We start from the raw sequence: 22,202 nt of genomic DNA on the forward strand, positions 1-22,202 counted from the left end.
TTTATTGCTCGAGTGTCACCGCGCGAATGATAACAAGGCCGTGAGCCGTGATACGTAAACAAAAACGTACTAGCGTTTGTTTATTCTATCAAAGCCGAACATATTATTGAAAATTCATTCTATGGCGTTTCATTCTTCTCTTTACTGATATTATATGTATACACATAGAAATAGAAAATAATTATATGAATAATAATTATTCATAGAAAATAATTATTATTTTATTTAATTATTATTTATATATAATAATTATTATTAATTAATAAACACAGAAATAGAAAAAGTCACGCGCATGACATAAATCAATTCACGTTAATTATTTTTTATTAAAAATATTCAAATTTCTCGACTTCTTAATTTCTTATCTATGCTATTTATAAGTATATGATTAATCTACATGTCGTGTAAAAAGTCTATAAATTTTCAAGTCTAATTTTTCCATAACTATTTAATGCATTGAAAGATAATTTTTTATTAAAGAGATTTGTTCACATAATTCATCAGGCTGTTAGTTAATTTCAATTTAAATGTCATTCATGTCAAATTACGTCACATGTGCGCGCATTTGAAGTGCGTTCGAAAATTTATTTATCGGCGTAAACGTCAAACGCAAGTAAATTTTTGAACACAGCTTAAAATGGCGATCCATAGACATACAAAATACATGCAAGGAAGACAGAATTGCAGTAAAGTAAAATTATAACCAATTATAAATATATAATCGAATAAAAAAAATCATATTCTGAGATGAATCTCGTCAATATTTATCTCTAAACTTACTCTCTCTTACGTCGATATATCGCCAGCCAATGCCCGTCTATATATATTTTATATGTCTATGGCCGCGCCGAACTGGCTGTAGCAGTTAAGGTTGGGTTAGGCGAAGTGGGGGTAAAGCTAGGTGGGTTAGGTGACTCCTTTGAGAGACGCCATTTTGTGAAGTTCGTCGCATTCTACGTGTGGTGGCCGATCGTGTTGTTCCAGCAGGTTCTGCTGATCTCCTAATAGCGACTTCTTTCAAAGGTATGGGTTATTTAATCAAATCGCCATTTTCGAATCTATTTTTAGGTTATATATGGGATATTCGCCCATTGACGTCAAGTGAAAAGTTGCGATTGTTGGAAGACGCATTTTTCCATGGCGTCATTTCGGCAACGAAGAAAACGCCTTTTCGTTATCACGTTCGACAAACGAAAATAGCAAAAATGGATCATTCAGAAAGGAATATTAAATTTATTTATTTATTTTAATTAAAATTGTAACTTGGAGCAACGCATGTATATTTGTGAAAAATTTAGAATCTGTCAAAGAAGGGGGGAGGGAGCGATTAAGATTCGATAGCGACCGCGACATGGCGTCGTTACAATTATCAATCTCAATAATAATTAATGAATTTGGACGCGATTGCGCGGCTTTCGATTGATTGAAAGAATGGTAGAATACTTTTCTTTAGAATTTTTCCATTATTATCGCGTTTGTAGAAAGAAGTATAGATCCAAGAATTCATTATTTGTTAGTGAAATATTTTGATTATTCTGATTACATTTTAATGAGCATATTAGAGAGCATAAGCTTTAGAATTATGTGCATATATCAGCGAATGGACTTTGTTATGTTAATTACATATTAATGGAAGTGTCGATGAAAATAGAAAATATTCGTATCATTGTTGAATAATGAATTATTGTTTTGATATCCATAAATTTTTTACATATGTGTATGTTATCTTTATATGTTTTACATGTGTAGTATGATAAATATAAAATGTTAGATATTTTCAAGCAAGAAGTTAAAAATTTTCAAACATTTGCCATACATATTACATATTTATCCAATTTTATCAAAAGTTTGATTGTGACTTTTTGTTGAAGAAAATCATTTGATGTTGAATATTGCAATTTTATATATAAATATATTTGTATATCATACGTTAATAGTATTATGAATGTGTTTAGATTATATTTGTACTAACTTGATAATAAAATTTGCAGGTAGAAAATGTCGCGCTATCGTGAATGGGATCTATCCTGCAAGGTTTATGTTGGTAATCTGGGCAGTAGTGCTAGCAAACATGAAATAGAGGGTAAGTTCAGTAAGTATGGTCCACTGAGAAACGTGTGGGTAGCCAGAAATCCACCTGGTTTCGCATTTGTGGAATTTGAGGATCCACGAGATGCCGAAGATGCAGTGAGAGGATTAGATGGAATGTAAGTTTAATCATTTGTAATTTTTGTAATAATTCTGAACCTTATATATGATTATATATAAATTATTAAGTAATGATATAAGATAAACAAAATTGTAAACAATAAGATAAATTGTATAAATTACTGAAAAAGCTTTAATGAATGGAATGTAATTGTTGAGTATTAATTAGATAATTATTAGATATTTGTCACAATTATCGTTTATACAATCTCTTCATAATTATCGCTTCTGTCTTTTCAAAGGAATAAAAAAATAATTCAGGATGGTAAAATTGTTTTTCTTTGCAACTGAAAATATTTTTTCTTTCAGACACTTGTGTGGTACCAGAGTGCGAGTAGAAATGTCATCTGGGAGAAGTCGGCGAGGCGGTGGTGGACGCAGACCCGGTCCTAGATATTCGAGGTAAGGAAACTTGCGCCGTTTCGCAGAAATCGCGAACTTTGCAGCGAGAAAAATGTTAGAGCTGTGACAGAAACTAACTAAAAGTCCCTTGCCAACATAGGTATTTATGATGGAGATGAGCATCTCTTTCTTATCTTAAAAATAGGAGCGCGCTCTTATCAGGGAAACAAACGAAGCACGGGTTTTTTTTTCTTCAATGAACATTTTTATGCACATCACTACCATGTAATTCGATATTTTTTCTCTCTTATGTCTCTGTGTGTAGGGGAATGCCGATAAACGTATAGTTTAGTATTATATATTTATACATCGTATTCGTTTTTTTTTTTATATAAAACTTTCTCTCTTTCTGTCTCGAACGTCATGTGTCTGGCTAATCTTCCTCCTCGTTTACGATCGTGAATTCGCAGTTCGAAATGACCAATTATTCAAATATGTCGCGTGATATGTTCTTGTACAAATTACACTAGGATTAGATGTTAAGTCTGCATGAGTATGGTGAAAGGTCAATACCAGGGATTAGTCAGAGCATGATTAAATCTACACTGCATGTTTGTGTGGACAGAGAGATATTGAGACATTACGATTTAGTTCGATGTACTAAGATAAAAGATATTGAAAGAGGATAAATCGAGATGAATTGAGAGGATAATGTTAGATATCAATAAGTACTTTTTGTTTACGCAATGTAAAAATTTAAATGTTAATATTTATAAATTCTAACTGCATAAATAATGTAACTCAATATATTCATGGAGTGAAGTTCTTGCTTTAAATCTAATTTTAAATAATATAAAGAAATATAATAATAGAGAAATATACATATATAATGGTAATATGTATTTTCACATCTTCTCTTACGAATTTAATTAAATAATTGTCGAATTGAATTATTTTATTTTTTTAATAACTTTTTTTATCGCTGCTAATTTATAATAAACTTTTTTGTTAATATGTACATTAATAATACATATAAAGCATGTATTTTTTATGTTACTTCATTACACTGTTAATTTTTAAAAAAATATTTTACAATCTTTTATCTTAGCATGACAAATGTCGAGATAACGATTTCTGTTTTTGATTATCAGTCAACATTTGTTCCTATCTCTCTTTCATTATTTCTCTCTCTTCTATTTTAATGTCTTTAGGTACACGCTTCAGCAAACAATTGGTGTGTGTTTCACATATGAAATACTTTTTCCCTTTCTTTCATACATTTTTAGGTCCAGGTCACGCAGTTCCTGTAGAAAATCCCTGGATCGTTATCCGAGGTAAGATTTTTCCGCTCCTCTTTTCTCGTCATCTCAAAAAGATCCATTTTCTCTCTCCCTTTCTCTCTCTTTCTCTGTCATTGTTTTCTTTGCTGTCAAAGTTAAGTACAGTTTTCAGGTATTACTAAAAAAAAAAAAATATGTGAGGCCACCGCCGGCGATGTATATTGGCAGACATACATTAGTTCTTTTTAATTTTTTTGTAGATCTTGGTCGAGAAGTCCACGAAGATCGTGTAGTCGCTATTCCAGGTAATTCATTCTCCTTCTCATGCTATTTAATTATTTTTCGTATCTCGCTTCGTGAAAGTTTTTCAGACTCTATCTGGCGAAAGAAACTAGATGATAATCAGTAGGTATACACATTTCGCGATTTTGTTTTGTCATAGCATACGCATGCTTGTAATGTATATATATACGTATATATATTGCACGCATTATCTACATCACTAAAAATAGTAGTCGCTCAAAACATTTAGAGACATTCGAAGGACGATGCTGGAAATGAATTAATAGTAAATAGATTAATCAATGATCATGACAAAAATAGAGTTTACCTTTCACGTAACTTGACAAATTTTCTATGAAAATTCATTTCTGCTAATTAATTAATTTCATCATCGTTCTCCCTTTAAGTTTGAAATTTATAATTGGAAGATTAAAAGATATCTTAAGGGGGTAATTAATCGCGTGGCGAATCGTGAACACTCGAACGATGATAAAAAAGCGAATAATGCTTGATTAACAATCGAATTTTGGAGAGAACATATGACTGTGAACCACGGTCTTACATACAGGTCTGGAAACTCCGGTGGTGGGGGAGGTCTCACTTAGTGTGTCCGTTTTTCGGGAGTTCACAGCTTACCTGCTAGGTTCGCTGCGATCTAGAAGTTGCATTTAGACGTATGTTAGAGAGAGAACGACTACTGCCGTCTATCTCTGTCTCTCTCGCTCGTATTGCGACTTCTAGTCGAAAAACGGACACACTAAGTGAGACCTCCCCCACCACTAAAAAAGGCCTGAGTTTCCAGACCTGTATGTAAGACCGTGCTGTGAACAAATGATACGATGGTAAATGAAAACGAGGAAGATTTAAAAATTATGTAATAGAATAAAGCAGAAGAAAGAGAGTCAAAATCGGAAAGAATGCATGATGTCAGCGCGATAATTTCGGGAGAAATAAAATGCACCTTGCATTTATAGAGTTTTGAGTTTCTTAAAATTACCGTATCATTATTGATTTTGATCTTTAAGTGGATCGAAAGGAGGAGTCTCTTCGGTATCTGAAGTCGAGAATAACAGCTTTATAAAGTTGCAATTACAAAAAAAAACAAAATTATTCTAGTAACAATAAATTATTTAATAACAATGACAAATAATGAATAATATTGTCTTAATAGTAATAATTTAAAATATATTCCAGATCTCTCAGAATTTTTCAGTTATAATTTTTAAATTAATTACAACTTTTGATTGCTTAATATTTCTAATACTTTTTTATTAATTAATAATGATATTTCTCTTTGTAATTATAAGAAAGTAACATATAGTAAAAATTTCTTTCTATTTTCTTGAACAACAAATATTTTAAATTTTTATTTATATTTTTACGACTTTTGATTGTCACTTTCTTAAGACTTCGGATACCGAAAGATGTTAGTCGAATAAGATAAACACTCGTGCTTTTTGTCACTTCTCATCGCACACGCACCGCAGTATGAACAAAGTAAAGAATTATAATTTGAGTATAATCTGAATTTAAAAAGCTTATTAATTTTTTTTGTTATACTCGATAAAAAATCCACGTGTACTCGATGCGTCGCGACGAGAACGTGATGTGTAACCGGAGCGATATAGATCCATCACATATAGATCCGAGTCGATGAGCACGAAGCACAGAGAGGTCCTCTCTTCTTTTTTTCGTATGCATTCGAGTGGGCAGTCTAGGATAAAGGAGAATGCAAAAATCAATCGGTAATAAGGCGAAAGGCGAGCATGTGTATGCAATTTCAATTTCGGTTCGCAAAATCTTTTTTTTTTCTTTTTTTTTCGAAAGTGGTAAAAGTTCGAAAACCAAAAAAAAAATACTCGATATAGTGGCCAGGAGTATGATAACGTTGATGATTATATTGCTAAAACTGACGTTTGCAGATTCTACCAGCGTCAGCTCCTAGCTCTGCTCGTCTCCCCGCCACTACTACTGCTACTTCTACTACTACTACTACTACTACAGCCACCGTGAAAAAGCGTACTCGTACGCGAAAAAAAATGCAAAATTGTCAATCTCGCAATCGTCGCCAATCGAACAAAACTGAACAAAAAATATATATATGCCTGCCTGCCCACTAACTTCCCAATCAACCAAGTCACCATCAGTCACCACCAAGTCACCGAGTATATAGGAAGCCGTCCGTACGTCTGTCACGTCACGTCACGTCACGTCGTCCGTCGAAGTTGTGCGTTGTGGTGTTGCAACGCGCACACAGCACATATAATGGTGCAATAACCGACAAACAACAGTTCGCGTGCTGCCGGAGTACTGTCAGTGCCGAGAATGCCATCTTAAGAGAAAAAAAGAAAAAAAACGTTGCCTCTTTTGTTGCTGTCCCCCCGTTCGCCGTCGTTGCACTGCAAAAACAAACCGTCCGTCGTTCTACGAGATTCTCCCCTTCGATAACTACCACCACTACTACTACTACTATTATTATTATTACTACTACTACTACTACTACTACTACTACTCTTCCACCACTACCACCATCACCACCACCACCAACCGACCGATCGACCGATCACCGGGTGTTGTTGTGATCCACGTTCTTCGACTCTTCGTCTCAGCTTTAGCCCGGGGGGGCAGTGGTACACACCGAATTAATCGCCAAAAAAAATTCGCCACCGTGAGAAAAAAACGTCACCCATCGGCCGCCACCATCTTGAACGAATCAATCGCGCGATGCCAAAAAAAAAAAAAGATTTTTCACACAATAATTTTACTCATCGGCGCGTCTCTCCATTCGACTGCGAACGACTGTCTTCTCGACCGTTCGTCGTTTCAATACCGACGTTTCTATTTCACCACTGCTACTACTAGCATTACCGCCACTGCTACTACCACTACTGCTACTGCTCCTACTCGTCGACCATCACTTAGGGACGTGTGTTTAGCCACGACGACAACTGAGCGCGCGAGAGTTGCCGCCGAAAGATCTTCTCGAGAGCGAACGCAAAAAAAGCGAAATGATCACCACCTACTACACACCATCCCACCACCACCCAACCAACTACCACCAACCACCACTACATGTTCACAGTTGTCTGGTATTTCACCGATTTTCAAAGATTTTTTATCTATCTCTATCTATTTCTATTTTTTTGTTTTTATTTATTTTTTTTTTTCAGAATTATATGCAGTTATTATTTTGGATTTATTGCTGTCGTTTCGGCGAGGAATTCTGCCTGCTTCGGTGAAGACGTAATATCTTTATTAAAGGGCCAAATAAAAGAAGCTTTCAAATTGTTCTTGAAATCGAATTTTTAGAAATGAGTATAATCAATGTTTAATTGAATTGCGGAGAATTCCAAGCCGATACACACATGTAACATAAATATAAAGTGATGTATCTGTTACATCTATCATATATATTGAGAGATGTCGCATTTACTGATAAAAGATTTAATTTGATTACTAAAGTTAATCCTCTATTTTCTTTAATTAATTTTACATTCGATTGGTGAGTCATCATTTTGCATTATTAATCCTGTCTAACTATATAATTTTTATATATCACCCTTTAGGTAAAATAGAAATTAGATAATCCTAATTCTCTTGCAGTTGCCTTGCGATGATTTTTCGTATCTGTGTTCTATCACGTCGCTCCGCTCCGTTTCGAACAAAGAAAAGAATTCGACATTATAATTTTTCAGATTTCAATTGCTTATCAAATAATATATAGTAAATATAATTGAATTAATATTTTAAATTATTTTTAACAATTTAAAAGCTAAATGATTAATAAACAATTCTTTCAAGAAAGAACAATACAAAAAAATAATTATATATAAATAATTACTCTAATAGTAATTTAATTATTTTAAATATTTATGTAAATATTAGTTAACATGTAAAAATTAATTTGATAATCGATTATATTTCTAATAATTGCTTATTTGTCATTTTCAAATATAAATAATCAATTATAAATAATTATTTATATTAGTAAATTTTGATTAAATATTTTATTGAAATAATACTGTTATATACATGCACAATAAAACTAAAAATTAATAAAATTTACGAATATTTATGAATAGTTTACATATGAATATTCTACAGTATTATTAATATATTACTTATTGTAATATTAATATATTACTTATTGTTTATATTGCGATGATTAAAATGGCGATTTGGAAAGCTCGTAATGGAGCGGAGAAGCGGTTTCTAATAATCCCATCTGTCACTCCAAAATGAAAACTATATCTAAATTGTCTTTAATCTTTTAGGTCGAGGTCTCGCAGTCCCCGCAGGAGATCACTGACTCGGAGCCGTAGCCGCGATCGCCGTTCACGCTCGGATTCCCGCGACAGACGGTATTAATATATTAGTCCCGCTAATTAAAAAAAAAATAAAAAATAAAAAATAATTAAAGTTAAAAAAAAAGAAATTATTTTCCCAAATAAGCAAAAAAAGGAAACAAAACAAGAGAACCAGAAAAAATTAATGCAACAGTAAAGAAAAATTACAACGCTCGAATGCGCCTCTGAGGGGACAAGGGCTTTTGTGTGAAATTGATGTGATTGGATAGAAAAAAATCCTATCATTGTGCGACATGGCGAGAATTCCGCATTCGTGTGATCAAAATTCACCGCAAAGACACAGCAACGTCCTTTCTCGCGATAAAAGTGAAAAGAGAGAAAAGAAAGACACGAAAAAGCAGTTCATTCTAAGATTCCTTTTTCTAAGCTTTGTATTTTTTATCTAATTACAGTTAGATGCTAAAAGGTCGAGAGAAAAAGAGAGAGAGAAATGGGATCGACTGGACGGAAGACAGAAATAAAGATGAGAGATAGAGGGAGAGACAAAGTCATAAAGATTGATTGTTAACCACACATACATACACATACACAGACGCTCGCGTTCGGAACTATGAATAATTATGATAAGATTACGCTAAGAAATAAAATGAGGAGTGAATTTTGTGAACTATACGTTTACGAGTTTAGTATATAAGCTGTATTCTTCTCGTAAGTTTCACTATTATATGTAGCATAAATACAGACACATATACACATAGACGAATTAATTGTTGCACATTTACACTACATACATACATACATACATTTACGTACATTATATCACGAGTAATTTTGTGATGTCGAATTAATCGATTAATTATATCAATCTGTACTACCTATAAAATAAATTCGATCATACTTTTCTGAAGTTCTTAATTATTATTAATGTTTATTGTGACTAAATGCTAGAAGAGAGTGAAACTTTAGTTTTCTTTTGATTATTTTGTATTTTGGGTTTGGAATTTAATATACGACACGAATAAATTTGTAGATAATAATACAAGTGAAAAATTGCAACATAGCTTTCTTTTGTATACTGCGAATGCGATTTATCTCCTTTCTTTACATCGAGACTAAATATAATGAGCACTATATACACATATATTTATCTATATACATATGTATATATAATATAATGAATAATATACAGGTACTTTTTGAATACATTTTATATACCTTATCCTGTTAAACAATCTAAAAATTTAAAAATCAATAGAATGAAACAGTCTGAATGCAAAAACCAGCTATTTTATAGTCTTTGATAGAGTTGTTTTAAGGACCAAAAAAATTTTATACATATACATATAAATAATAGGATATTATATAACAATAAAAAAATTTTAGAAGATTATGCAAATTGAGAATGAAAACAAATGATCCTTAAACCAAAAAAACAAATCAGTTCTTTTCTGTAAATAATTTACTTCTCGGACACGATTTTTTATATTTTACTCTAATTTTTGAATTTAAATTTGATTAATTTATGATGAAAAATATATTTTCTAAAAATATTTGCTATTTATATAAATTGAATATATTTTGGAAAGAATATATATATGATTTTTGCTTCTTTAATTTGTTTTTTATTTAATTATTTATATATAAAAGCAACCTCTCTTTTAATACAATCTAATTTTCGATAACTTATATGCGAACTTGAGTGTAATCAAATCTAATTTATTACATAAATGTGTATTTTTTAAATATATTCAAAATTATGTCAATTATATTTTTGTCTTGTAATTAATAAAAAATTAATATAAAATCATAAAACTCACATAATAAAGGAAAATTCACATTATGAATATTCTACGTAGATTCTTTAGGGCTCTGTGATGATTAAATATAAGCTGTATTGCCTAAAGCAAGGGCGCATAATCTGACTCCTTGCTGGCAGATGTGATAATCTCTGATAGGTAATGCCAGGGTCTCATCTAGCAGCTTCAAAATCTCCAGATAAGCTTTTAATGCCAGCTCATTTTTGCCCTCTTCGAGATTCATCGACGCGACTTTGAAAAGTGCGTCCGTGTCTTGGAGGGCTCTCAAGCCTTTCAATATATTCGTGCTCCTGCCGCATTTCGCGCATCCGATCATAAACTCGTTTGTGTCGCTTCTGACCAACAGCACGTTACCACAGGACAATCCAGTTTCGCATTTAAATCTAAAAAAAATTGTACGATATAATATTATGGCGTCAATATTATTCTGGAAGATAACTTGATAATTTATATTTTTATAATTAAATAAGTTAACGGTATCTTCATTATAATTTTATTAATAATAATAATTATAATGGATGATTATTTATCCGATTAATTACAATTATTTTAGCATATAATTAACATCTGATCATGTTGATAAATACCTGAGTACTGTTGGATCCAACTCTTCCAGAAGCGGCCAGTGCCCCGAGCACGCTTCGCAATTGCAATCGAACCAATATTGGACTCTCAATCTTCTCTTTCGTTCATTTTCGGGCGTGGTTGTGAAGATCGGACCGTAATTTTCAGAAATCTCTTCACCCGCTCTGATTGTCCGAGCGGCACGAACAACCATAGTCGTGCCGATAAAATACCTAATGATTAATATATATTTTACATATATAACATTCAAATTATTTTTTTTATTAAAAATTAGTAATGAAGTCATTTTTAAATTAATGAAGAATTAATATAGATTCTCAATAATTAAAAAATTGGTTCAAAAAATGAACGATATATAATTAAAAGAATTTTATTTATATAAATTAATTTAATAAATAATTTATTAATTTATATAAATTGTTGATATTTGAAAATTTTATAATAATAAAATTGCTTTTGTTTTTTATAATAATAATATTTTAATAATGTACAAAATATGATGTTAATTATTTACCGTATTACACCAGGATTGCATGAATGATTTAACATCGCTACCGTAGGATAAACACCACCGCCTATGAATATACTTTTGGCCTTAGAGAGTGTCTTCTCCCCTTTTGGTTTTATCAGTTCCGAAATCTAGAAAAGAAACGATACGGTCAGTAATTGCGAGAGGAAAAACAATAATATAAATTTGATTGTGATTTTATAATAATCTATTTATTATATAAAATTAATGTAAAAATCGTTTTAATATAAATAAAAATAATTTTACGGCAATGATTAATTACAGTCGCACGAGAAAGCGTGGAAAATTATAACATTGTAATATTACAGCTTGTTACCTCGTGCGAATTGAATTGCAGCAACTGTAAATTGTGTAACAGTAACTCCGCGATGAACAACTCCTCGTCGGATAATTTGTTGTGCGCCGTATCAGCAGTTTTCATGCTTTCCGGCAAGTATTCGCTCGTTTTTAGCAATCTGAACAGCCAGGCTGCCATATAAGCTCTGTGAAAAAGATCCTCTGGCAATCTTTTGTCTTCATGGGTCACTATCAAAAATATAAAAAAATCTCAGTACAAGAAAAAAGATAATCTCCATATCAAAGAAAAGAGTGAGTACTTGTTTCATTAACAAATAATTTAATTTTATATATTATATTTTTATAATTTTTAAATTAGTAAATTAAATTAATTAATTTAACAAAACAATTTTGCATAAATACATATCGAGATGTGCTGATTTAATTAAAAAGTTGCCTTATTTCTACTTTATAGCTTTGTTTAAGTTACTATATATTTTTATATTTTATATATTTTTTTATCTCAATTAATCAACCTAAATTGTAGAAAGTCATGTAATCATTCCCTCGATACGGATTCTTCGCGGAGATGTTCAATGCGTTTCCGGAATCCACGAGCTGTTCCTTCAGCTTCATAATTTCTTCCAAGGATTTCTGCGTGATCGCCCTTAAAGCTAGAAAACACGTCACCGAAGTCTTCGAACGCCACAGGATCGGCAGCAGCTTGCATTCCCGCAGATGCACTTGGGCGTCCGCGTCTCTGCAACGACGACTGCAATATACGATGCAGCTGCAAGTGCGACAAGGAACCGGCACGAATATCCTCGCGAAGCATAAGTGACAATGTGTGAGCCTGAAAGTCATACGTTCTAGCATCCTTAATTGTTGATGATAAAATTCTATAATAATAATATATAATAAATATATAATAAATATATAATAAATATATAATTATTTAAATAATTATAAATATATAATAATTAATTATATAATTTTTTATATAATAAATATATAATAAGTATATAATAATTAATAAATATAATAATTAATTAATTACAAATAATATTAATTACAAATAGTTAAATAAATAAAATGAAAGAAATATAGAACTAGATTATATGAAATACTTGAATTTACCTGTTCTCCGCCAACAGAAACGCGCAATGCGGTCGTTCCACGATTACGATCTCCCCAGGCGCTATTTCCCTGGTCGCCACGGCATGTCTACCCACGTCACCTCCGTTGTCCTTGATCTCCATTGCGCTACTGCAAGCAGGATATCGAGGATTCCTTTGCTTTTCGAGGATAAACTTGCCGCGATTCTCTTGGGAACGTTGACTGGACAGACTTTGCTTGTCATTAACTCGCGAGAGATTGTTCGGGGCGGTTTTGTTGAGCTGTTTGCCCTTATCCATCACCGCGAGCATCATCCTGATGTCCGTCTCGAACTTCTGTTTGCGCTCCAACGGTACCCTGGCGTCGTCCAGGGTCTGGAGAGCTCGTCTGAACGCCTCGATCGCCGCATCGTGTCTCTTTAAGGCCAACAGGCATTTAGCCCGTCGCTCCTCGAGCTTGTAAAAGAGGTCCTTTGGGTAACCGAGTTGCGAGGCCTCCTCCATGTCCTCCAACGCGTGCTCGTAACGTTCCAAGTGATACAGCGTGGCCGAGCGATTCGCCAGGATGACACTTAATTCTAAACATTTAGACCTGCGTTCATGATTCAGATAATTAAGCGATGTAATTATTATTGATTGAATGACGTCGAATAATTAATCGGAGATTTTTCAAATAAATTAAATTATGGAGAAACAATGAAAAACTATTTAACAAACATTATACTATTAGTATGACAAATATATATTAATTTTACTACATATATAATTAAATAATACAGACATTATAATAAACATCGTATATTTGATATATTTACCTGTTGACGGTGCTAAAAGAACTGCGTTCGAATAAGCCTCCAAGGCCTTTGAAAATTCGCCGCGACCAAAAAGCTTGTTTCCACTTTCTTTCAGTTGAATAGCACCACTGCTATCCTTAACCATGGGCTTCTCCACATCCAGGGACAATTGGTGAGCCTCGGGATAGCTCAGGACGAAAGCTACCCTCTCGGCATTCGATTCGAGGGCGGCGAATTTCTTGAAGTCCTGTTGGCGAATCGCCTTTCGCACAGCCAGCAAATTCGAGCGGAAAAATCCGCCAACTTCTGGTTCCAACTCTCTTTCCGACATAATTTTTATTATTTTTATGTAATAATTAAAAATTAATAAAACATATAACTGTAATTAACGTATTAGTGTTTGGATGTTTTTATAATAGCATTAATATATGTCTTGTAGTTTTATTTTAAATATACAGAATTATGTAACACAGTTTTGATTATTAATTAAATTATATTATTAATTAAAATATATTCTTTGGTATTAATTATCGGTAAAATTCTCTCGATAATATTGATGTATATTTTTAGAATTAATTCCGTGTAATTAATTTTCACATTAATTTCTCAGCAAAATCGTTCAACAGAAACGTCGAATTGATTATCGTTATCTTTTTGAAAAACGTGAAATTAATTAATTAATTGGAGAACACGTTCGAGTGGCACGTCGCTGCTCGACAACTCGAAGATACTAGCTTCTCGTGGCGTGTCTAACTGCAACGAAGACTATACACGACTATTTTGGCGTGCGCTATTTTGAGATACTCGGTTTTAATGTAGAAGTGTGTCTGTAATGCCTTCCTAGTTAGCGACAATGTATGTAAGTTTACGTATGTCCGGATTAGAGTAACTAGATCATCTGTCACTTGCTTTTACATTCACAATCTTTGTAGATTTTCAAAGATGTACATGTTTTGGAAATTGAAATAATAATAATAACAATTATTATTATTATTATTAAGGGACTGAGAGAGGGAAAACATAAAAATTCATATGCGGATAATAATAAAAGATTATATTTGTTAATATTTTTATTCGTATCTGTGCGTTATGAGGTAATTAATTCCTAAACTTATTATAGATCGATAAAAGATAATTAATTTTTTATTTCTCGATATAAGCTAACTTAAGTACAATATATATACAAAATTCAGAGTAGAAAGCGATGTACAAACTGGCCAATAGAATTTACGTGATTGATAATGATCTTTAATTATGATAGGATTATGCTGATGATTATAGATGAAAAAGCTACATTTTGTTCTATGCATATTTTAGGGAAAAATACATTTAGTTTCTTAAGGTAACTTTTTAAAGATAACTTTTTAAAGAAAGACATCGATTCAATGTCATGCATTATTGCATAATAATTGTACATTTCATCTATTATCTACTATTGTATAATAATCATTTACTTTTTAATAATAATCATTTGCTTGTTTTAGTCCGTAATACATGTATGTATATAATATCAATCATTAATAATATAATATTATGTACAAATTAATATTAATACAAAACTTTATTTTTCGTTCATATTGTACACAACAGTATTATACAATAATGTCGATATATTTTCGATTATACTTTCCGATTAAATACTGTGTCAGCTAAAAAGATTCTAAAAATACTAAAGATAAAAAAACTAAACAATACAATTTAATAAATGATGAGATTTTTATGTAAATATGTAAAGATTAATTTAATTTAAGAAAATAAAATCTTTAAAAAAGAAATAAAAAACACATAATATGTGTATATGTTATGGGTGTGTGCATGTTGAGTATACATTTACATATTATGGAGCAATTTTCAAATAGTTCCCAGCTTTTGAACTCTCTGATCTACAGTGGGTCCAATACTTTCTTCAATTTTCTGAACTCTCTGATCTACAGTGGGTCCAATATTTTACAAATATATATATTCCCTGTAAAATCCTATTTCTTTTACAAACAATTTTGTCATATGCCACGAACAAGGATAATAAAAAAAAATCTGCATTTTTATCTCCTTATTTACACCTGGGAAACTTCCGATCTAGTTCTTCGCGGAATTATTGTTAGGATCCGTCTCATGTTTTAGAATCCCGAAGAGGCTTCTCAAAAGTCGTACGAACCCTCGTCGTCCTCCCTGTTGGCCCTCAGGCCCATCCTGTAGATGCCGCCGGCCAAGCAACCTCCGATGAGCGGACCCACCCAGTAGATCCATACGTCCTGATATATATCCTCCACCACGGCTGGGCCCAGAGTCCTGGCAGGATTCATGCTGCTGCCGGTGATGGGGACCGCCGCCATATGAGATGCCACGATCGCCAGGCCGATCGCCACCGGGGCCCAACCCCTCGTGTCGGACCTCTTGGCATCCGTCACCGCGTGCACCACCAGCACCAGCAGGAACGTAATGATGATTTCCATTATGATACCCTGGGTTACCGACACGCCTTGACCCAGCATAGTGGCGCCGAGACCGCCAGCAGCTGGTGTCTTGGGTATTATCAGCTGGATGGAATGATTCGATTCGATGAGATTTTGCGAGGGAAAGAAGAACTTTTAATTCCTCGATATATGATATGTTTCTTAAAAAATAAATTGATCAACTTTACCCTTTATAAATTCCTTAAATTCAATATTATATAAAATATAGTAATTAATGTTCTGATTTTTAAATTAGGGATTTTTAAATTAAGGAATTTACAGAAAATAGAGTTGATCTGTTTGGTTTCTGAGAGGCTCATACATAAAATTATAATGGATAAGATAATATTTTCTGTGTGGTTTTAAATCATTTTACTGCTACCTTTAAATAATTAATAAAAAATGATTAATTTTTATATTTTTAAATAATTAATTTATATTTAATTTATAATTAATTTATAATTAATTATATTTATATTTTTATTTAATTTTATATTTATTGTAAGCCAATAATATTTCTTCACTAGTCATATTTTCCAAACAATTTTTTAATACTTTTTTAATTATTACCAAATTATTATGCTAACGCATAATTTAATTACTGCAGCGTATATAACGGATATAATAATTTCATAATTTTTTTTTATATTTCCCTACATTAACTGCGTTAAAATGATGATAAAAAATTTAATAAATAAACTTGTTTGGTTAAATTAATTCGGACCACACGCAAAATATATAGAGTATCGCACATACACACGCACGCACGTGCGTAGCTTGTTGCTCTCTCGCGCGTGACCCAGCCGCTGAACACTTATGCGACTAGTTTTTGATGTAATGGATGCGTTGATGGAGGAGGAGAGGAACGGACCTTGACCTTGCGCAACGACGATTTAATTGATACGGACAAGACGGAGCTCCGCGCCAAATCGAAATGACAGCCTATCAACGATCGATTTCACGCTTCAGTCGAACGATCATTACGATTGCGCGTGTGTAAGGAACGCACGTGCGTACGTAAGACGCGCCCGAATAAAAATGTCGTGTACGCGACCCGATGACCTCTTCGAGTACATTTTATTACTTATGCAATGCGGTTGAGTGTCCAGCAATAAAGAGATAATTTCGATTAATTTTAAATTAAGAAAATCTTAATAAAATAACGATAAAAAAATTTGATATCTTGTTCGGCACTTGATTAAATAAAATTAGACTAATTTAAGCCGCATATCAAATTCGACTTTCTCTCTTTCTCTTTTTAAAAATCGATAAAAATTGATTTAACAATTAATAAATATAAATTTAAATTTATTTTCTCTCTTATCTTTAAAAAAAAGGAGAATTAAGCGTTATGGTGAATTTTAATTAAATTAATGAATGAATTATAATTAATTAGATTCTTAAAAATAAGTGAATTTTAATTTAATCTTACCTTGAGAACGGCAGAACCCGCGATAGCGCCGCAACATTGACAGACTACATAACTAACAGTTTTAAGAAAACTGCAATTTCCGCTGACCATCAGACCAAGTGACACAGCTGGGTTCACGTGACAACCAGAAATTGGACCTAAAACCTGGAAATTAAAAAATTATAATATAAAACTGTTCAAAAATTTTTAGAATAGCTATTATAATTAATTTAGTACAATAATTATAACAACAATTAATAACAATAACTATATTATATATATATGGTTCATACTTAAATATAAATTGGAAAATATTGATTTTTTTAATATTTATAATTTTTACATTACTATAATGAATTGATATTTTAAATTAGTTTTTTAACTTTCAAAATTTTATTATAATTCTGCTATATTTCTATTATATCATGTTATCGTTCTTGATTAGGAACGCGTGGTATCCTCATATGCTTTCGATCGGCGAACTTGTGACTAATAAAACTTTGGGCCGTGAGAAAATTTCTAAGATTTCTTTCGTAATCATCATGCGATCTCACGCCCACCGCAAAGAGAAAGAGAAAAAGACAAAATTTGTTTCTCGTATTTATCTCAAACGATTTCCCAACAATCAACGTCACCGTGGCGAGCGTTTTGACAATCTCGCAGTGTGTCACTGCGTGTAATGCCTGCTTGTAAATTCTTCTTATGTATCCGGCATATAATTATGTGGAGATCGCAAACGATTTGAAACGATCTCGCGAAATGTCCGACCTTCTCGTAGATAAAAATGCATGACAGTCTCTCTTTCTCTTTTTATTTTTTAAGAACATCTTTAAAAATATCTTACGAAAATATATTTTGCAAATATATAATACAATATATTTTATTTTTAAATTGACGAGGTAAAAAATAGTCGGACAATCAAATAAATAATAGGTGAAAATAATTAGAGATTATTGAATTTCAAAGATTATGTAATTCTAAGAATTGAAATATTTATATTAACTTATGTATTTTAAAGCAATGCAATTTATTAAAAATATTTAATTATTTTAAAGAAAATAAAATTTTAAATTAATATTAAACACTATTTTTAGACTATTTATGATTTTTAGATTATTTATTAAAATATGTAATTATACGATTTATAGATAGATACAGGTATGCAGATACACACAATATAAATTATAAAGATAACATAAATCTAACACACATATTTATAATATATGTATTTGAGGCCTAGAAAATGTGCATGTAAAATCAATTTTTAATTCTGTTTATCTTCACTCAAACACCATTTTTTCATATATTGCTTTTCAATTTCGTTTAACAATTTATCTTTTACAATTTTAATTAATATGGATTTTAATTAATGGATTTTCAACGATAATTAGCGAGTCGCGTTCTTATAAATATGTTAATGAACTTATGACATTTAATTTTGACGTTTGTTAGCATCTGTATAAACTAAAACTAAAACAAATGTAATGTATCTAGAGCAGTCAATGTTTGATTCATAGCATTGCGTGTGGCTGCTAATCGATAGCAGATGTTAACCGCGATAGAAAATAAATTGATCTAATTCCACTGTACAGTTTGCAAATTGCTATAAACTCATTTTGCAAATCGTTGATAGATATATATCCAGATATATATCCAGTATTTATGGAAAAATTTTACATTACAATCATATCCGCAGAGTTGGGAACGTTACTTCAAAAAAGTAACGCGTTACCGTTACCGTTACTTTTCGTGAAAAGTAACTCGTTACCGTTACTCGTTACTAATTTTGAAAAGTAACTCGTTACCGTTACCGTTACTAAGAAAGTAACGATTCGTTACTTTTTCGTTACTTTTTATAATACAACAATTAAATTAATTTATTTTAAAATATAATTATTATTTTATAGTATTTACTATAATTGATTTTAAAATATAGTTATTACTTTTATATATTCGATAATTATAAATTATTCTATCATTGATGTTCTTCATATTCAATTTTTCATTTATTGTAATTTAGAAATTTTAGATTTATGAATACAGAGAAAAACATCATGCATGTATATAATTTTCCAAAATATTTGCAAACTGTTTTGTAATAGGAATAGATTTTTCAATTACTAAGGGGATACTATCCAGGATTACAGAATTAAAGTAACGATAAAAGTAACTGTTAAATTCGTTACCGTTACTGTAAAAATGTAACGACGTTACCGTTACCGTTACAGACAGAAAAAAGTAACGATCGTTACCGAAAAAAAGTAACGATAACGGTAACAACGTTACAAGTAACGCGTTACTTCCCAACTCTGCATATCCGTCATATAGTTGTGTAAAATATAATATTTTATTGTACATATACAGGGTGTCCCGAAACTAATGCTTGATATTTTAAAGGCAGATTCTCTGGCCAATTTAAAAACGATTTTTCCTCAGCGAAAATGTCGAGGGAGATCATTATTTTTTGCATATTCCCAATTTTTGTCATCATGTATCTTTCTAACTAAGCCTTAAATTAAAATTCTATTAAAGTAAACTCTACCTAAAATTAACTAAAGAATGTGACTTCATTAATATTTTATTCCCATAAGCCTTAGTTTGCAAAAAACCCTTTATTTTCAATCGTTTATAACTCGAAAACTATTAGTGCCGCGACATTTTTACTGAGGAAAAATCGTTTTTAAATTGGCCAGAGAATCTGCCTTTAAAATATCAAGCGTTAGTTTCGGGACACCCTGTATAGTAAAATTAATTCGAGATGATTTTGTAAATAATAAATTTTATATTATATGGTATCTCAAATTTGTAAAATTCTCTGAAAATTCCCTGTCTTTTCAAGCATTTTTGTTCGAAATTACATCATTTATTATATACATTTATTAAGCTAATATTTTTCATTTTTATGAAGAAAAACATAAAATTTTTCTAAGTTTCAAGTGCTAGATTTATAATTGTACTAAAAAAAAATTAAATAACTTTTGTAAAATAAACATTTTTCATTTGCGTAACATTTTCATTTTTTATAAATAAAAATTACAATAAAAATATCTATTACAAAAATATCTATTATAAAAATATCTATTATTCAATTCTGATTTCAATTTTATTATTTTTGATATTGAAGACATTGACTAATGAAGATATTGATTAGTGAAATATATAAACAAAGATAGATACATACTTGCAAAATATTTTAAACACATAATTAAATGACGCCGACTGTTCATATAAGAGCAACATTATTATTAAGAGAGAATTTTTCAAAAAATTATTCATTCGACAAAATATGAGAATTCCCTCCCTGATTTTCTGAGGAGTATGGAAGAATTTCACGGAATTTTCATATTTTTCCAAAAATTTTTCATATTTTTCCAGGGAGTAAACATTCTGTTTTATATAATTATTAGATTATTAACATATAAAAGTAGCTTCATTTATAAATAATATATATTACATATAATTATAGAGGCCTTTTAATAAGAATTTTCGGATGTGTACGTGTCAATAATTATCTCGAAACAATCGATATGATGCATGAGAGAGTACCCCTTGTTCACATTTGCGCAAACACACGTATCTTATGATCTCAGACTCACTCGAATTAATCCGGCACGGTCCGCGCAGACTCCACGGCGTCGGCGGATTCATCTAGGTCCAGAGTCGGGCCCGGGATACAACGAGGGGCCCGACGCGGCCCAGTTCTCATGCACGCCGACAAGGTCTCGTCTCGCCGCGGGCGATCGGCACACATATGCGCCGACCAGGATTGCGTAATCATTCTCTCTCTCTTTCCTTTTGTCCCTTTATCTTCTCGACTCTCGTCTCCGTCAATTCGCGCTGATCGATTCGCTGATTTTCGTCGATATCGATCGTTAATCCCGAACAAGCAATTGCACGTCAAAAAGTCGCTCAAAAATTCGCCGAAGACTTCTAGTGTTAGAAAACCGATCTTATCACTGGGTGATGCAGAGTACGTCCTTCAAGCACCTATCATAATTTTAATGAGGGCCTCTCTTTAATGAGGCCCCCGATTTTGGTAGAGAAACGATTCGCGATCGAAGCGGGCGAGATCGACAATCAAGAGAGACAGATTCTTTTGTGTCGGTCCTGGGGGAAGGAGGAGAGAGAACCGAGCGACGTGGCCTTGCGGCTTGCCAGGTGAAATGAAAAATCCCCGGGCTGTTGCACGGGCTTTAATTGACACGTGTTCGCGCGACGTATGTCCGTCTCGGAGAAGAGATCATGGGATATAAAATATATTATAAAGCGCGCTCCAAAGGGGAAAGTTATGTCACTTTCCGCGACTCATCGGCCTTCGCCCCGCAATATTGTTCCGAGAAAAGTAATAAACGCGCGAAATCCGCGGGCATCTCGGCAGGAGCCTCCTTTTCGGGGCCTCGATCCTATCTCGGGGCGATCGCGATATTTTCGGGCCAAAATGTCGTATTTTTTCAGCGCGGACTTTGCGTGTTAATTTCTCGAAAAGATTTTTTTTTAATCTTATAGTCTCTCTTCACTTCATTGAAATTAAACTTAAAGTGTGACGAGCTTGTTTCATTTTTTTGGCGTGGCTGTTTGCGAACCGCTCGATGCGGTTCCCCCGTGGATTTTATGACTTTATTCGCGCTTTCAAATTACAAGTCCGAACAGAAAATAAAATTAATTTCCAACATCCGTTCCGGTTCGCTCACTATGTATAGATCGTACGATCTCGAATTAGCCCGCCGTTTCGCGCCCTCGGGGCCTTACGACCCACAGCCCCCAGTCATAAGTCGCGTTCCCGCGTGCAAAACACGCAGAATC

General features: G+C 32.3%; 3 protein-coding genes across 11 annotated transcripts in view; 1 reads left to right on the forward strand and 2 right to left on the reverse strand.

Moving 5' to 3' along the window:
• Positions 1-868: 868 nt before the first annotated feature.
• Positions 869-9,620, forward strand: LOC145959318 (RNA-binding protein 1-like). 6 transcript variants are annotated; one of them, XM_083078059.1, is made up of 7 exons: positions 869-1,023; positions 1,992-2,207; positions 2,518-2,610; positions 3,837-3,884; positions 4,091-4,135; positions 8,387-8,473; positions 8,872-9,620. In XM_083078059.1, exons 2-7 carry the CDS (start codon positions 1,999-2,001, stop codon positions 8,873-8,875), a joined length of 486 nt encoding a protein of 161 aa, XP_082934185.1. In that variant the 5' UTR covers positions 869-1,023; positions 1,992-1,998; the 3' UTR covers positions 8,876-9,620. The 6 variants fall into 6 exon arrangements, with proteins under 6 accessions (XP_082934185.1, XP_082934187.1, XP_082934186.1 ...); XM_083078061.1 differs by lacking the exon at positions 3,837-3,884; XM_083078060.1 differs by lacking the exons at positions 8,387-8,473; positions 8,872-9,620 and adding an exon at positions 6,035-6,228.
• On the reverse strand, positions 8,209-14,394 carry LOC145959317 (protein-lysine N-methyltransferase SMYD4). 2 transcript variants are annotated; one of them, XM_083078058.1, is made up of 7 exons: positions 13,557-13,693; positions 12,764-13,333; positions 12,163-12,479; positions 11,667-11,875; positions 11,336-11,460; positions 10,824-11,033; positions 8,209-10,619 (listed from the first exon to the last, which is right to left on the reverse strand). In XM_083078058.1, exons 2-7 carry the CDS (start codon positions 13,243-13,245, stop codon positions 10,298-10,300), a joined length of 1,665 nt encoding a protein of 554 aa, XP_082934184.1. In that variant the 5' UTR covers positions 13,246-13,333; positions 13,557-13,693; the 3' UTR covers positions 8,209-10,297. The 2 variants fall into 2 exon arrangements, with proteins under 2 accessions (XP_082934184.1, XP_082934183.1); XM_083078057.1 differs by having other exon boundaries at positions 8,210-10,619; positions 12,764-13,319; positions 13,557-14,394.
• Positions 14,395-14,660: 266 nt separating this feature from the next.
• LOC145959320 (aquaporin AQPAn.G) overlaps positions 14,661-22,202 on the reverse strand; it is a 33,928-nt gene continuing 26,386 nt past the window's right edge. For all 3 annotated transcript variants that reach the window (XM_083078066.1, XM_083078067.1, XM_083078068.1), the window contains 2 exons: positions 17,421-17,564; positions 14,661-16,072 (listed from right to left, as the gene is read on the reverse strand). In XM_083078066.1, coding sequence (XP_082934192.1) covers positions 15,674-16,072; positions 17,421-17,564 — 543 coding nt within the window. In that variant the 3' untranslated portion in view covers positions 14,661-15,673. The remainder of the gene's footprint in view (positions 16,073-17,420; positions 17,565-22,202) is intronic.

Source organism: Camponotus vicinus, unplaced genomic scaffold (assembly GCF_025532165.1).
Source record: "Camponotus vicinus isolate PSW18456_S1 unplaced genomic scaffold, iyCamVici1.0 SCAF_1, whole genome shotgun sequence".
In the NCBI taxonomy this organism is placed as follows: domain Eukaryota; kingdom Metazoa; phylum Arthropoda; class Insecta; order Hymenoptera; family Formicidae; genus Camponotus; species Camponotus vicinus.